The 17880-nt window shown below is 34.3% G+C and overlaps 1 protein-coding gene across 1 annotated transcript in view; it reads left to right on the forward strand.

Annotated features, from left to right (window-relative positions):
- The window catches only part of LOC120634362, a 33076-nt gene that overhangs the window by 1342 nt on the left and 13854 nt on the right, over positions 1-17880 (forward strand). The window contains exons 3-9 of the mRNA XM_039904879.1: positions 877-1060; positions 3225-3374; positions 5655-5770; positions 7304-7478; positions 14955-15083; positions 17136-17278; positions 17625-17850. Of these exons, the coding sequence (XP_039760813.1) occupies positions 877-1060; positions 3225-3374; positions 5655-5770; positions 7304-7478; positions 14955-15083; positions 17136-17278; positions 17625-17850 (1123 nt within the window). The remainder of the gene's footprint in view (positions 1-876; positions 1061-3224; positions 3375-5654; positions 5771-7303; positions 7479-14954; positions 15084-17135; positions 17279-17624; positions 17851-17880) is intronic.

A 17880-nucleotide genomic window follows, 5' to 3' on the forward strand; every position in this document is an offset into this window, starting at 1 on the left:
ATATTTCCCAGGGTTCGGAGGCTGTTGAAAAAAAAACTCTTTAGGCATAAGGTGCCCTTGAAAACATCCTATTATTATCAATTGAAATTTGACTGCCTTTGTACACAACTGTATTTAAATATCAATAAAGATTTAGAATAAAATTAATAAAAATTATTAACAAGACTCTAGAAATGCACTTTAGCCGTTTTACTACGCGTACCATATACATTCTATAACGGCGCAAATAAGTTGATTTTGAGAGTAAGATGCAAATTAGTTTAGTAAAAAAGTACAATACAGTCCCTAACTGCAGCTACAAATGTTTTGTTAAAATTGAGTGTTCTTAGTCTCGTTCGCGCCGACAAGGTGACGCGTACATCACATTTCTAGTGTCTCGTTATTAAGATATAGAAATCTTTATAACGAGGCCCTAATCTTCTTGATGTGAAACCTCTATTGGTAAATTAATTTATACATCGAAAACGGCGTGACGCTCTAATATCACGTCATGCTACATCTGCACCTTCGCAAATTTGTTTCATTATTGAAGTAAAATTTTATATTAACCTCTACTATCCTTATTAATATTATAAATCTGAAAGTGTGTTTGTTTGTCAGTCCTTCCTTCACGCCCCAACTAATCAATAAATTTACTTGAATTTTGTTAGTTAGTTGAAAGGACGGAGACTAACCGTTTATTCCAGAGAATCAAACGATTCTAACAGGATTTTTGTAAAAACCGTAATAAACGCGGAGGAAGTACACGAGCAACAGCTTTATATAGTTATAAGTTTTTACTGCTTTGAGCCGCGTGACCGCCATCTTATTTTTGTGCTTAGTTTTTTTTAACTAAATAAATAAATAGGATTTATAAAATTTAATATTTCTTCGTAGTGTGCAACATAACAATAGACTCCCGGGTCCTCAAGAATAAATCTGGCAAAACATTCGGCCAGATAAAGTCTCCATCCATCGAGGGTCCCGGTGCTTGTTCTTACGTCCTACAGCCCGATGCTGGGCAACGTGTGGAGATTCAGCTGTATCGGCTTGTCTCCGTTGGTAGATTTAATGGTTCGAGGTAAGTCTTCTCAGGAAATAAAGCTATTTTTGTATGAGTACTTTTACCACAAAGCGCCGCATGCTATTCATGTGGTACTAAAGTGTATAAAAAGCTACAAAAGTGCCTATGTATAAACCACAAAAAACTCAGAATACAGATCTGAGTCACGGACATACAGTTATATCGCTAATTCAATTGAAACCAAGCATACAAGGTATGTATACATTGTATCAACAGAAAGTAAATAAAACGTTCGGAATATAGGACAAATCAGAAACCGCGAACAATCCAAATAGTAGCTAGTGAAATATGTCCACAAATTAAATTCATGTTACTGTGTAATAATCTGTCATTTATGTATCTATAATTTTATAGGTATTTAATTAGCCACTTATAAAGCTCATTACTCATATCTAATAATAATAATGTGTCCAATTGTATAATTTCCAAGCTAATCTTCAAAGCACCTTCTTTTTCTAAGATACTTTTATTTTAGAAATCCACTGTTAATGGCTTAAAGTTTCGTTATGCTGTCGTTAGAGACATTAAAATTTGGAAGATCCTTCAAAATTCTAGATATCCGATCAGAACTAAACACTAATAGTATTAGGATATACTAACTCGAAAATGAATAGGGTCTGTTAAGTTTCGTTTTATTTGTTCCACAAAATCTAGTCTCAGTGGTCTTCTTCCCCTCTTTTCCTCCACTGTTCCCTCAATGATTTTCATGGTAAATGAATCATATATTACTTGGTGACCAATCATTTTCCCTCTTCTGATTTCTATATTTTTATTAATATATCCGTTTTCACCTTGGGGCAAATAAAACAGGCTGAGGGCGTTTTTTACGTAAACTACTTTCAATTGAGCTTAAATTAATCGTATAACAATACCTGAAGGAAACTATCTCCTCATATTTAAATAATAATGACCAGCAACGAAGCTCAACGCTCACAATTTAAATTACCAACTTTGCAGTGACTTCGTAATCCGTTACACGTCATTTGTGGTTATTAAATATATTGACTAGTTCAAATGTGTTAGGTTAAACCAATTTGCCTATAAATACCTAATAGAGTTAATTAGTGAAAAATGATATGTAGGTATGTAGTATATGTAGGTATGTAGGTATAGATTTCAAAAGTGCATATTAAAGAGTTCGTGGGGGTAAAATCTGGATGGTTTTTTCTCTTTTTTTATTTGGTCAAAGTATGAATCAGGAAACAAATTCAAACCTGGTTAATGAGCCTATGTTGTTTTTAACTGGATCGATTGATCGCTCGTGTTTGATCCAGCACGTAGCAGTGAGGTAGCCCGCGCGGACATGCGTTATTATGGTTTACACAGTTTTATAGGATTATTTGATCTAACTTTTCCAAACCATTGTATGTGATCGAAACTTAAATAACGAGACCAGTTTAAAGTCATTTAATATGGTTTGTTTTTACACTGGTTTAGTAAAGTATTACTAAAACATTTAATACTTACCAAGCCGAAGAATTATACTGCATCATCTTATGTTATTTATCCTTGATGTAACTCTAAACTAGAAGCAAGATAATCAACTGACATGGTCATTAGAACACATAAAGTGAGGCCAAACTGTGACATCAAACCTCTGCGTCCTTAATGCCGTCTAAGTTTGCTTCCAGCGTGTGACCAAACTCACGGAACTAATACAACGTTATAATATACTAAATTAATAACTGTATATTGAAAGTTCTTAGTGTCAAAATTTACATCACAAAATGCATTTAATGTAAGATTTCAAGCGTAGTTAAGATTCAAATGCCAATTAGAATTAAGGCCCAGGCTCAGATAGACGTAAGTAGTTATTTCTAAAAACAACGCGAACTTTGTCCTGAATAGAAAAGAGAATTGTCCTAGAAGAGAATAGAAGTTAGAAGTAGAACTTACTTTCAAAGTCAGCGTCTACTTTGTCATAATGACCTGTGAGAGATGGTGACTCTGAAGGTCCAAGGTAAATTGTTGATCAGAGATTTATTAGTCAAAATTATGTTGTATACAAGCTTAACTAAACTAAATTGACAGGTCCTAAAATAACAGCATTATTTTTCAAAGGAATCATCGTAAAAAGGACAGCAGTAGTTTGGACCCCTAAATTTAGTTTTGAAATTTATGTGTAATGGATGGTAAAAAAATCAATAAAATATTGGTCTAGTTGTATAGGCGGATGGTTGCAACTGGGAGATGGAAGTGCTGTCCAAGACGCCACTGGTACTGCTCAAACCAGATTGTGCGGAATCAACGAGCGGTATACCCCGCCTGTAGTACTCTTCGCCGACCACGGAGCATCGGTACTAGATTTTAGGTAAGTAATAATTTCCTTTAGAAGAGTTAGTAATTAGAGGTGCTGATATTTTGATTTGAACATGTTGATTCCCCTACACCGAAAAATAAGACATATTAAAAGCACGGAAACTAAAACAGAACTAATACTTTAGGCTAATTATGAAAAATAATTACTAATATTAAATATTAAAATTTATGTATGATCCTTGACCTTGAGCTTCAGTAACTTTTTACTAATGATATTAATGGAATCGTTTGTTTTTTGGTTTGTTTTTTGCACGCCACATTTGCATTTTGGTTTTTTTGGGTATAGATAGATGGTGATAAAGGCTTATTTTAATTCTAAGAAAATGCATGGTTCGTATCTGAAATATAGATATTGTGAATGAAATTTTATATTCTAGTCTTCGAATAAATATAGTCAACCTATGTGTGGTGTGATTATAATTTAACTACCGACCCGCCTCGGCTTCGTTTGGGTGAAATGTATGTAAGTGTATGTAATTTTCATTTCGGGAATTTGAATATTACGCCCGCTTTTTAAATCTCTGAGGTCCTCTAAGATATTCGTTTTAATGATATGCTGTAAGGGACAATTTGATCCCCATAAAATGCACAACTTCACTAATGTATTTAATTGGTGAAAAAATAATAAAAGATCTTAGCGTACCAAGGACGGGAGTGTCTTTTTCTTATACTAAATGAGTCGTACTACTTATAGAACGCCGTCTATTAAAAGTAATTCAAGGTGGCAACTCCCATCCAAATGTTTATTTTTTTGGCCATTCAGTGAGTTTGGCCTACATATTTGTATTAGTACAAATAACAAAAGAAAATTGAAACCCAAATGAACACCTAAAAAGCACATCGAATCCATCGATATTTTGATATTAAATGCTACTTTAACTAAAATCCGGACATGTAGTTCTGTGGTGGCGTTCAATCCGTATTAAATGTGCCCTAATTGAATGGCGTTAATCAAGGCATTTAAATAAACGTTAGTCCAGTTGACTTAACAGACAAATATTTGGTTTACCATCATCACACTCTGTCTATTAATGTTCCACTGTAGTACACAGGCTCTCTAAAGAGAAAGGATTTTCGAATATAGTCACATCTCGCTACTCAAATGCAGGATATTTTCACGTGTTAGTGATTATAACCCAGACTGGTGGGTTAATGTTTTCTCCCAGGCACGGGCATAGACAATACCAATTTCTTTACACCCAGATGGTACTCAAAATTTCTTAACAGAAAGACCTGACAATTTATGGCCGGATTTTTTTTCCTCCTACAAGTTGCAATCTCGACTGTAATCTGATCTGGTATTAAGAGATGAGTAGATGGTTGGCGGGTTAACCTGTTAGGGAGTATGGTTGTCATACCCCTAATTGATTTCTACACGACATCGCACCGAAACACTAAATCGCTTAGTGGCACGTCTTTGTCGGTAAGGTGGTAACTAGCCACGGTCATCGGGCACATCGGATTTTGTCTGGTGGCTTTGACCGTGGCTAGTTACCACCTTACCGACAAAGACGTGCCACTAAGCGATGATAAAGCTAATGCGAGCATCGTACTCAGGACCACGTAATTCGTATTCAAACATACTAATGACTAGCACAACCTGGCAGACCAAATTGAAAACTCCATAGTACACGAAGGACAATATTTTAATACTGACTTGTTTTTGCACTTTATTTATTTGTGTTCTATTCTATTAATTACAGTAGAATGCCCTCTTTCTTTTTTTAAACTATCAAATTTAATAATGCTCTGTTGAAGAATGCAAGAAAATAAAGACTAAGTAGCAAAAAAACATGAAGTTACCAGTCAAATTATAATTCAGTGTGCTTTCTAAAATAATAAATTAATTTTATAATTGTATTGATCAGAACCAGTAATTGGACTTTATTCCGGTACTGATTGTATCAAACGGATACAAAGCTTTTATCATTCAAAAATCAACAGCCATGTCAATTAATTTACATAGACAAGAACTCTCAGAAAATCTGAACGTTACAAAGAGATTTCCCACTCCAAACGAAATTCTCGGTAACTGTATTTCGTCTGCCCTTGTACAGAAGGATTAGTAATGCTCGATTCGGAATTGTGGTTATTCAACAAAGGGGACATAGAATTTGTGATCTACGACACTCACCAGCAATGTGTCCTATTGGGAATACAGACTGATTTGGGGCATTGTATGATCAATTTCTAAAGTCCTTGAACACGTTTGCGGTAAGGAATAGTAAAGGAAATTTATTTGCTGAAAAGTTTGTGTTTCATTTGTTACTAGGATAACAGAGAAGACAATACGGTCACAGTTTCTCGCCTTCTTCAGTTTTACTTCTCTAAGCAACACACAAGGAGTTGGGTTCCATCCAAGAGGCGGCTCAAGAATTCCTCATACAGGTAAGATTATATTTATTAAACGGTAGTAAACTTTTTTAGCTTTGACTTATTGTGGAATTTAAAAAGCAGTAAAGAAGGCATTAAGATGAATAATGTATTATCCTCAATATTTAAATAAATTACACATACATATTTATATTGAAAAGTTCATCTCGTAAACAGTGAGTATTTTATTAGCTGCAAAGATTTATTCATAATCTTCCAATAGTACCTACCAGACAAAGGTAGGACCCTCGTCACCGCCATAGTCTCTGTAGATATTGAGTGGTCCATAAAGATACGAGTGGATTTGAAATTTCCTCGCCAATCCAAACGTGCAAATATTAAATAAATTTTCAATTTGCTGCTCTTAATAAGCCTCAGAAGACTTATAACATATCACTACATTACATTTGTTAGTTTCCCTCCGGAACATCAGGGAAATAACGTAGAAAGCTTATCTGCGTTTCTTTTAACTATATCTGATGGAGGTTACAAATAATTAGATATAAATATTTTTTTACTATACCAGCTAATTGAAAGTAACGAAGTTGTCTTTATAATATCTGTGCTTCTGAACCACCCTTATTTTTAGATATTACGCCCGTATTTACCCACATTACGACCTTTTTCATAGAAAAGTGTGTGTATACGGGTGAAAGGGTGTGATTAAGAACACTATATTTTATCTCCGGCGAGGCGTTGTTGACTAGGAATATGAAAGCAGAAAATTGGAATTGCATGTGATGGTAATATGACAATGTCACAATTTCCAGTTTCCTCGCGATGCAGGAAATTGTTTTACTAAGCTGAAAGCTTGCATTTAAGATCACATGCTCCTAAGAACTACCTCTGACAACAGTTTTCATTTTTATTGTAACGCTAGATTGTCGATCCTATTTCAGGCGTGGGTTACTTAATAAAGCGATAAGCTTACTTTATAATACGATTTTATATTCGTACTTGCAAGTCAGCCGAGCCATAAATTCTTACTTTCTAAGATTTCAGAGGCTCTTAACATCCGTCCTGAGTGGGCATAGTATAAGCTAAGAACAATAAAATTATAAGAGTTTATTATCTATGTCAGGGACAGCCTATGTAGTCAGGTATTTTTATTATTTATTTATTTTAATTATACTCTTTATTTGCACTCTACAAGTTAAATAAAAAACAGAAGAATAATGAAAAAAAACATCGGCGGCCTAATTGCTTGTACCGACTAGCTAGTACTAGTATCGCTATAAAACCCAAAGGCACATAACCTTTGGGCTTTATAAACGAAAAAAAAAACACTGAGCGAATTGGCCGTGGCAGAGCTCTGGGTTGCTCATTCAGCCAGTACTAGGATATTAATTGTTAGTATAGATGCTAATTGCAATTTACTATTATTAATTAATAATCTATTACGGGTCAGTCAGGAGCTGGTTAATTTTGAATTCGTTAAATTCGATTTGCTTTTATAATTTATATACAGGATTTTAGAATGCACATTACGTAGATTATATGTTTGAATTGATTCAGAATAGTTTTGTGACGTAATCTTATTGTTCCCAGACTGTGACTGGCTGTATCAAGACGTCTCCTGTCGTGGATCTGGCACATGTGTCTTAGCAAGCCCGGGTTACCCTGGCTTGTACCCACCACACCGTCGCTGCCGCTACCTCTTTGCTACAAATTCCGTTCATACGCGAGTCAAGATAATTTTTACTTCCATTATGCTACCAAGAAAGTGAGTGGCCACTATCTTTTATTAAAATTCATCTTGACACAACTGCGTTTGTTATTTGTTAATGCAGTTTAACGTTTGTTGAAAGTAGAAGGCAAAAAAATTGCTAGCTTCAGAAAGATGGGGTTTGCAAATGTTCTCCCCGTTTAAAAGAATTATGGTTTTCAATTTTCTGGTCAAATAGAATCTGACATATTGCTGTAGCACCAACAGAATGATAATGTCTTACGTTGAAAAATTTTTAGGTTAGTTTTAAGGCAGTATTGATTTACCAGAATATGCGCTAACATCACTGTCAAGTGGATTTATATCCAGTGATCCTTCATTATGTATTTTAATAATAACGCTTTGGTTTTATTGGGTTCAAAGAGCTATAAAGTCATAGTAGGTAATACTAATGATACATCTCTTGTATGAACGGACTTCACGTAGGTTGCTGAAAAATTAATTTCCAAATCCATTATTCAACATAATATAAACATAAACATACCTTAATATTCTATATGCATGCAAATGAAAATTTCAATAAATTCTGGTCTGATTTGACTTTTTGCTAGTGTTATCTACTCATTTAAATAAATTAAATTTGGAATTGACCTAACATAAAATTTACGTTAAAGACTGCAGAACCGGTCTTATTTACCCTGGCGTGAATACCTTTTGTTGGATTTCCTCTCGCAATTATTATACTCAAAGAGTGTTGTTAGAGAAACGTTGGCTTTGTTTCTCATACTTATGACCTCAGCTAGTGCTTTGGTAGAATTCCCATATTATTTTTACTTATGTGTCGGGCTAATCTGAGTACCTTTATACTTCTAGTATTTTCTATGAATTTCTTTAGAATTTCCGCTGTAATTTTTCCATAATATCGCGTAAACAACCTTATATGTACCTATTAATGGAAACGAAGGAATTTTCCTTATTTGTGGGTTTTATTTACTTCCACAAATTCGTAATATTTTATTTTTCGTCAAATGTTCCGCAGAAATATAAAAGAAGCTTCATTAAAAAGCCTCGGGAGAAGCATTCTATGTCAACCCCAGTTGGAATACTTTTATCAAGCGCCCGCATGAAAATTCATACGAAAGACGCTTAAAAACCGACCCTGTGAAAAAAAATCCCTATTTCGCTTCTCCTGCACGCTCACGTAATCACTATGTACTTACGCTAGGCAATAAAATAAAAAAAAATTAACCATAAAACTATCCATTGTTATTTTAGCTTTTTGGTATTACTCAATTTCAAATGCAATATCCAAAGCCTCACCTCACAACTACCACTACCACACAACTAAGTTCTTAAAAACAACAAGTTTGACCGAAAGTTCTTGTCTATTTCTGCACCAAGTTCAGGTCTGAATAAGCGTGACTACTAAATGCAGTGTCAGTCAACTGTTGAATCTCTTTTCTACAAATAAATTAAATACATGGTGTAATATCGGAAAGTACAGTGGAGGATGGAGGTGGTTTTTAGTTCGCAGGTCAATTCATACTTAATATAGTGGTGAAATCGGGCATGCCAGTTAATGTCATATATATAAACTGTTAAATTGCTCTGGCATGATACTCTCTGAAACTTCAAAAGAATCATTGGTGACAAATTTCTAATAGGTACAAAATTTTATGTCACAATCTATGCTTTGTCTAATTTAGGATTATAATTTAGACAGGTCGTAAAGTTTTGTATTTTTTCCTGTTATACAGATAATGTCGTACGTCATTGATAAGTACCGCCCATTTAGTGCATGCCACGGGTAACGAACAACCACAACTATTGAAAATCGGTTTTAAATTAAATAAATCGAACATTATATACATAGATACGTAATAATTTTTTCAGCGATGTAAGTGAATTAATTGTTTAGTCTGCACTCTCTTTTTGACGATTATCAAAGGCATGATAATCGTCAAAAACAAGATTTTTCCATAAAATTGGATTTATTATATACTAGGAACAACGAACTTTCGTTTGGCCTATATTTATACTTAAATTTCGCTTGTGTTACGGTTAATACATTCCATAATATTTCCTCTTAAATCTAGAATAATTCTTTTCAAGTATATTTATTGAAATAATTTAAATCAGTCTTTAACAAGATTAACTCAACATTTATTAGCATAAGAAAAGTAATGTGCAAATTCCATCAAAGCTACAGCTGGAATCACATTAAAGCGGAAGACTAGTTTTTGAATATTATTACAAACCTTTAAATGCTAAGTTAGGAATATTCAGTTTTTCCCCGTGGAATCCATACTCTTCCATATTATTGTAACTAACAATATAAATGCGAAAGTCTGTTTCTTTGTTTGTCCTTCCTTCACGCCCTAGCTGAGCAACCAAACAACTTGATATTTGGCATGGAGTTGAAACACGGAGAGTAATATAGGCTACTTTTTATCCCCATGAAACAAACTGTTCTCAAGGGATTTGTAAAAAGTCATAAACGCAGACGAAGAACGCGGTCAACAGCTAGTAATATTAGTAATGTGAAAGTGTATGTCTTTTTCATTGTCCTTCCTTGACGCCCTTCCTAAGATCGATGGCTTAGCTAGTATGACATAATTTTATAAAGGTAGAAAAGCAATATACTTCACACCAAACACGCCATGTATACAGAGCACATTGGCACAACCAACGGGATTAGCACGTGACAACAATTTAGGATAACGGGTGCGTGGTGTCACAAACATACTGGTTGCAGAGCGTGGCGTGGCGACCGCCATTCAAATATCTTGTTTTCAAAACTTGACACTAATTGAGATTTTTGTATGACCGAGATTTAGCTATAATTATTTACACACGTGACATCACATAGGGCTGTTTTTGTGTTTATACCTTCATTATTAATTAGTTCCGTTTTAGACATATTTAGTAAGCACTTAATGCAAGCTTTTGATATATTTGCCATCTGATACGAGTGTTCACTCCCTTGAATATATATAAGGGTAAAATAAAAAGCAAAAAATGCTACGTTCACAAAACTTATAATATAAATCAAAAATTAGAATAATATCCAAAGTTTATCGAGTTTGGTGTCTTATAACATTGTTGAGCTACTTGACCAAGCATAAAATATCAAATTTGAAATCCTATCTCTTGTATTTATTTTATCTGGTACTTGTTAAGATTTCTCTTTTAATTATCTTCAAAGAGTTCTGTTGGTAAATGTTGGCTTTGTTTACCTTTCTTGTCGTCGTATTTGTTATTTCAATAGTATATTTTTATGGACGTAGAAAAATAAAACTGAATAGTTGTTTTTTGGTTATTTTCGTTATTTCGGTCTTGAGCAAATAATACAACACAAGATGTTTTCATACCATCTTTTTAAACTTACACCAAAGATAAGGAAACCATCACACATTTTTATGGTAATAAATAACGAAATCATATTATAGATGGTACCACCACCCACCCCACCGCTTACAATTAGTAAGTGGAAAACAATAGCTTACAAACAGAGCAACACTTCGCAGGGCATGCAAGAAACACTCCATACATATAACGCCCTGTCGTGTGCCCTTTAACCTGATGCATACGTGTTAACAATGGCGTGCATAGAGGGTATGCACAGGGTATGCAGATTATAAAAAACTTAATGAAAGGCATTGTAAGATATATAAAAAGCCTACTCTTAAGTATTTATAACTCGTACTGGAGGTTTTCTTCATTTTATATCATCTGCATACCCTGGTCAGACCCTCTAGCACGCCACCAGCCACCACGCCCTTTAGACCGGAAAACAGCAATGCTAAAGCAAAGCAAAGCTGTTTAGCAGCAGAAACAAGCATTTTGTATTTTAAATTCTAACCTTTTGGTTTTTTAATCTGAAATCTCAAAGAACGATCCACGGATTGTATGAATCGAAGGATAAACACTTGTGCTGATAAAATAATAAAGAAAATATTTCAAGAGTACAAATCTATCTTTATAATTAGGGTACCAACAATGTGAAATCTCCTTAATTTTTCGTGGAGTAAGTAAAACTTCCGAAAAATTCTCACTGCCATGTAGCCCTTAATACAATCGATGCACCTATACTTAGATACAATTCTTAATTTACCATCTATAATACAATTTTGCAACGTCAGTAGTTTTTCTGTCGGTTGCTAAAATAGTAATATAGTTTAAAAATATGAGTGCTGAGCCTCACACAAATAATAGACATCATTAAAATACCTCTCTAGAATTAAAATGGAGTAGGTATTCCATTTCGAATTCCCTGAGTCAGTATTTTTATCAAGCACCCGCATGTGAATTCGTATGTTTTGAAAGGCCATTGAACAATCGTCTGCGTAAATAAAAGAACCACCCCATATCTCTGTTTCACCCGCGCGGACACGCTTCTGGAAAATGTGGACAAAACCAACGTATTGTAAACCAAATGTTATTTCTTTTCATTTCGTTCACTGTTAGTTTGGTGACTTCATTTGATTATTTAAGAAAGAAAGAACGTTGTTTCTACGAAACTATTCGAGTATTTGGTTAATATGATCTATTTACGAATTATCAAAGTGCCTTTATTATTGACGGCCGATGGGCGCAGTGAGCTTCTGAGTCAAAGGCCGTGGGTTCGACTCACACACCTACAAAATATTTGTGTGAGGAAAATGAATATTTCTCAGTGTCTGAGTGTTTATCTGTATATTATTAGTATTTATGTGTATTATTCATAAATTATTCATCAGTTATCTTAGTACGCTAAACACAAGCTACGCTTACTTTGGAGCTAAATGGCGATGTGTATATTGTCGTATAAAAAAGAAAAGAAAGAAAAATAAAGATTACATTCATATCTTAAAATAAACTTTATGCATCTTATCGCGTGGGAACCATTTAGAGGTATGGGTTTATTGTAATTGGCATACCTTCTAACAGCTTGGCCTGATTACCACCTTAGACGGCAATCATCACTTATCACCTGATGTGTTTGCAGTTTAGGGCTAATATGTAGTAAAAATGTATCGATCTGTTATTTTGAAAGGACTCTCATCTAAAACCCCAAAATAGTTTTTATATTTTTTTATTTGGTACCTTTTACCTATTCTTTTTAATTGCAATAGTTTAAGTTTTTACAAACACTAACGGCTCCTTAAATTAATATCTTTAGACGATGCACTCCTAGCACTGAACCAATTAAAAAGAAAATGAATTCGAATTGCAACCTAGATTCTTAGAAATAATTATATTTTTCAGATATAAATAGTCACGTTTTAATGATGAACCGTGTCCTAGATTTTTACATCATGTTGTATATTTAATTATAAAATATTATAATTATGTGTTAACATTGGAAACGCTCTATCACAGCGTAAGTGATGCAACGCGCATCAAGTCAAATAAAATGTTGGTACTTTGTATCCTCAGCAAGATTTTTACAATCGCAGCCCCCTAGAAACGTTCCCATGGGTTTAAAAAATTAGTATCTAACTTAGTGTTGCCCAAATGCAAGAACAAGACGAGACTTAGCCAGTCTTGGTCTTGGTCTTGCGCCAATACACCTGGTCTTGGTCTTGGTCTTGGTCTTGCGCTCCCAGTCTTGGTCTTGGTCTTGGTCTTGCAGCAAGAGTCTTGCAAGTCTTGCAATTACCTATTAGTCTATTACTATTTATTAAAGTTTACTTTAAATCTTAGAAAAACGTATTAGAATTGGAACATTGTGAGCTTGAATTAACATAGCCATAGTAAAGATCAAGCAGATTAATAAATAACTGAAGATTTGATAAGAAATTCGAAAAATCAACTGACCTATATGTCGTTTTCCATGGAAGTAACTGTTTCTTAATAAACATTTATGATTTATAAGCTTACATTTACTAAAACATGTAAAAAAACAAATTAATTACAATAACTTGACTGTATTTTAAAGAACAATACTTATCTGTCTAGAAAGAGATTGAACCCTCAACTTATAAGAAATTTAATAAAAGAGTTTTACGATTTATCATTTATTTGAATAAAGCTGAAGAGTTCGTTTGTATGTTTGATGACAGAAGTTTTAAAATAAATAAATAAATCCTGAACGTCACTATACCTCCAAAGTTACTATTCCTCGTGGACGAAGTCGCGGGCACAGCTAGTAAATACTTACTCTCATCATCTCTCTCAGAGATATTCGAACACTTTTTTGCTATTTTTTCTTGTAAAAACTTAAGAAATATAATGACTAAATGTACAATAATAGTACCTAAGTAATTAGTTTAAAACCATATAAGTAATCAATATTATAATTACTTACTAGAATGAATTATTATGACATCTACTACCTATCCTCACCATTTTATCCTAATCATAATACTACTTGCGTGATCAGTATAATGTATTCATTTTCATTCTAAACACTCTGAAACTTATTTATTCTTTGGAACACCTGTAGGTACTCTTAAAATTCGAAATTATTTTGCATGAATAGTGTCAAATGTTATGATTTCGGCGCGGCGGCAACGATTGTTTTAGATTTCAAAAGAAGCCGCCGGCGCGTGTATCATAACCATGTACTTCCGAAAAGCGGCAAATTTCTTTGAGAAGTAAGTACAAAACCTTTGATGCCGCATTATCAAAGTGCCGATGGTTAAAACATAACTATGCATGCACTCAGTTTGATTTTAATAGATATTTTTTTATTCGCTATGTTTATGGTATTAGTCGTAATGCGCATAGGTCCAGTTTTTCATATTCTTTGATATAGTTTTTTGCGTCTCATAGAATTCCTAAGCGTACCTACCTACCTATACACCGAACTGTTACACCTAACTACTCCGTGAAATAGCGCTAAGTCCTAGCTGCAAGACGCAAGAGTCTTGCAGGCTATGTCTTGTTCTTGCTCAAGTCTTGCACGGTCAGTCTTGGTCTTGGTCTTGCTAAAAATACGCGGTCTTGTTCTTGGTCTTGGTCTTGCAAAAACGCAAGAACAAGACCAAGACTGCAAGACCAAGACTGAATTTGGGCAACACTAATCTAACTATACTATAAAGGAATGAATGAATGAATACACTTTTATTACCCACCAAGCAAATCACTGTTTTTTTTTTTTTTTAAATCACAAAACAGCTGATGAATTTGGCGTCCTTATCGTATAAACCCAAGAACAGAAAAGAGGTAGGTGGTGCATACATACACATGAAAATAATTATAAATAAAGTATGTTAAATCCTCGACACGAAAAGAAGATTAAACAAAACTATAGAGATGTATCCTACTGGTCCACAGACGACTGAGCCTAGACAATCCGAGTCTTCATCCGAGTTCTAATTTCACCCAGTTCGTTCTATCGTGCTTAAGTTATAAACAACCGTCTTCTATGAAAAATGCGAAAGGTAGGACCTTTCACATTTTTCATAGAAGCATAGACAGTATAGATTTTTTAAACGGAGTACGTATATACTAAAATTGGCGCTGCAAGTCGTTAGCACGCTTCTCTTTTCAGCGCTTTCGCAATGCTATGGTGCCGTTGGACAATTGATAATTATCACCTCTTTGCAGCCATTGTGCCACGGACTATTTAACGTTGCGGGCTGGCAGTTCGCCCTCGGCATCGCTGCTCGCGTCACTCTGCTCCGAGAGAATCGCAACGTTGGAACAACCCGGGCCAAATCTATTGTTGGAGTTCAAGTACGTAATCGGTTCAGGCACAGTTTTTGGCATATGACAAGTTACAATGCTTTGTAATATTTTTGTAATATTCCGATCCAAAGCCAAATAGCGGCAAATATATTCATCATTTTATATTGAAGTTGGATCGCGGTATGGACTGTAATGCTCATAGTTTTTTTCCTTGGATTATTTCCAATATTATATTGTAATAGAATGAAAATTAAAAATTAGGTATTAACTACACATAATATCTTGACTATTTTTTTTATTATTACCTTTGATTACATGTTCTTGTTAACTTAAATGAACAGATATTCATCTATGACGAAAAAGAACAAGTATATTGATGGGAACTTATGTACTAAAGAGCCAATAAAGCGTGTATAAACTTTGCAAAGAAGTCTTACGCCATGACCCAATCAATTATTTACGTACCTATTCTAAAAAGTAGGTCATTAATATTGATCTGTTCTCTTTGCTTACCATTGATAATGTTATGCCGATCAATGTATGAAACTTGGTAGCGTATATTTTAAGATTTCGATCATTTACAAGTAATGATTATCTTAAAGAAACAAATCGTACCTACCTCATATATACAGTGGAAAATTAAACCTCCGAGACAATAAAGTCATTTATAATATATTTGAGGGAGATCCCGACTGTTTTTTTAGTGGAAGATTTGAGATATATTTTTTTGACTATTACCAATTTTGCCTCTACTCAATGTTAGGTGCCGTAAAGACGATAAAGTAGGTACAGCACAGTGGATTTCTTGTTTAAGAAAGACATCAAAAGAAAAGTTCTGTCGGATCTGTTAAGAAAGTACCAGAGCTACAGAATTAAATCTAGTAATTTAAACTTTTATCATATTATGTAATAATCGAAACATTAGGTTATTTTAGTCTCAAAAGATTCCTAATCAACCTGTGTTAAAAAGCAATACCAAGTTGGTAGTAGTAGCTTAGTAAAGAGAAACGAATCAAGTAAATAACTTAAATAAAAGTAGAGAAGAAAGTGGATGTAAGGTAAAAAAAGGTTCCGCTACAAGTGGAATCCCACACGTTTATAGACAACTTCAAGTAAGTGTCGCAGAGTTTAGAGTGTGTACGTTACGTGAACGCTTACCGTTATGGTACATTAAAATAAAGACATCAAATTATAGCATCAGTGTTATTCTTTCTTGAACCCTTGGTTTTGCAACAAAGAGTAAAGAGAGAATAACAATATTAAAGTGAATAAAGGTATAAAGTGAAAACAAGTAATGATCTCAGAATCAGACATTCCGTCTGGTATGAAGCTCTTAGGCCGTGGCTGGTTACAGCCGTGCTGACAAAGACGTTCCGCCAATTTATTCCGCACATCGTTCCGTCTCGTCGGTACAATGTGCGTAGAAACTGATTAAGCCATACCACGGCTTATAAGTGTGATATCCCTAAAATGTTAGCCCACTACCAGCTTAGTCTGCATCAGCACTTACCATCAGGTAAGATTGCTGTCAAGGGTTAACTTATAGTGGAATAAAAAAAAATGTTGATTATATTTAGATGTATTGAAATTATTGAATTATTCCTCGTAATTTCGGGAAAGAATATTTTCCAGAACTACAATAACAATTTTATACCTACCTAACAATACTTAGAGAGAGGTAGGATATGATTCCTTCACTAGTTCGTGAACTACACTACTCTATTTTTATACGAAAAAAGATCTTACGCTGTGCTCCACTCCTTGTAATGTTTCTTTTAAATTGCCCTATTTTACAGTGCCTTCATGCTTCACGTACTTTCCATGCAATCGTTTTTCATGTTTTTTATGTTCCGAATTGGTTTTATCGTAATAGTACTTAAAAATGGTAACCACTAGACCAACGAAGCATTTATAAACGATAATAATTAAAACAAAAAAAATATGATTCGTTATACCTACCTACTTACATGATGGTGGTTTACCCAAATGTCCCAAAAAAAATTGATAGTTTCTAATTTATAAACTAAAGGAAATTCACATAAATAATTAGATATATAACCTGTTGTAAGACGAAATCTGATATTCAATTTGTTTATCTAGTTCTGGACCACTAGTCCCACCATACGACTACAATGGATTCATTGCAAAGCTGGAATTCCTGGAAAAAATTGACACAAGTGCACCACCGCCTACAGTTGCCGCTGCTTCGCCACCTCTGGCGGCGCTAACACATTTAACACATGGTAATGAATTAATAAGTGTTTGACTGAACTTCCTGATGATCATGTCTGTTTGCATTAGTAGAACCTTTAAAACAACTTTAAAGACTCGTAAGGGATACATCTTTGAATATACATTTATTTAATTGACACTTTTGGTCTTCCTTTGCCTACTTCCAAATAATTGACAAACACAGAGGACCAGACTTCAAAGTATTCGGTAAATAAACCAGAAACTAAGTATCCCAGTATCAGGCAATGCCTACATTTACGTGGCTTCTCATTAACAGTAAAAACATTCCATTTTCAAAAAATATTTCAAATTCTAAATGGATAATTCTCGTGAACTGACTGACCACCTTTATTAAAGGTGAGAGAAACGCTCTCGCGGAAAACGACGCAGCTGCAAATGAGATATCGACCAATAAAGGGGGTCACATTGGCTGTGGGGCCACAGTACGAGGCTATGGCGCGGGTGGCATTCGCTCCGGGCATTTTGATACAAGGACCACAGCGTGGAGATCACAATGTGTTATACATTTAGTTGGAATTCCAACAGACGTAGTCCAAGTGTCGCTATTTAATTATAATATAAGGTATGTTTACTTTTACTTTATAAATTATTA

The sequence above is a fragment of the Pararge aegeria genome, chromosome 2 (genome assembly GCF_905163445.1).
Source record: "Pararge aegeria chromosome 2, ilParAegt1.1, whole genome shotgun sequence".
Classification (NCBI taxonomy): Eukaryota; Metazoa; Arthropoda; class Insecta; order Lepidoptera; family Nymphalidae; genus Pararge; species Pararge aegeria.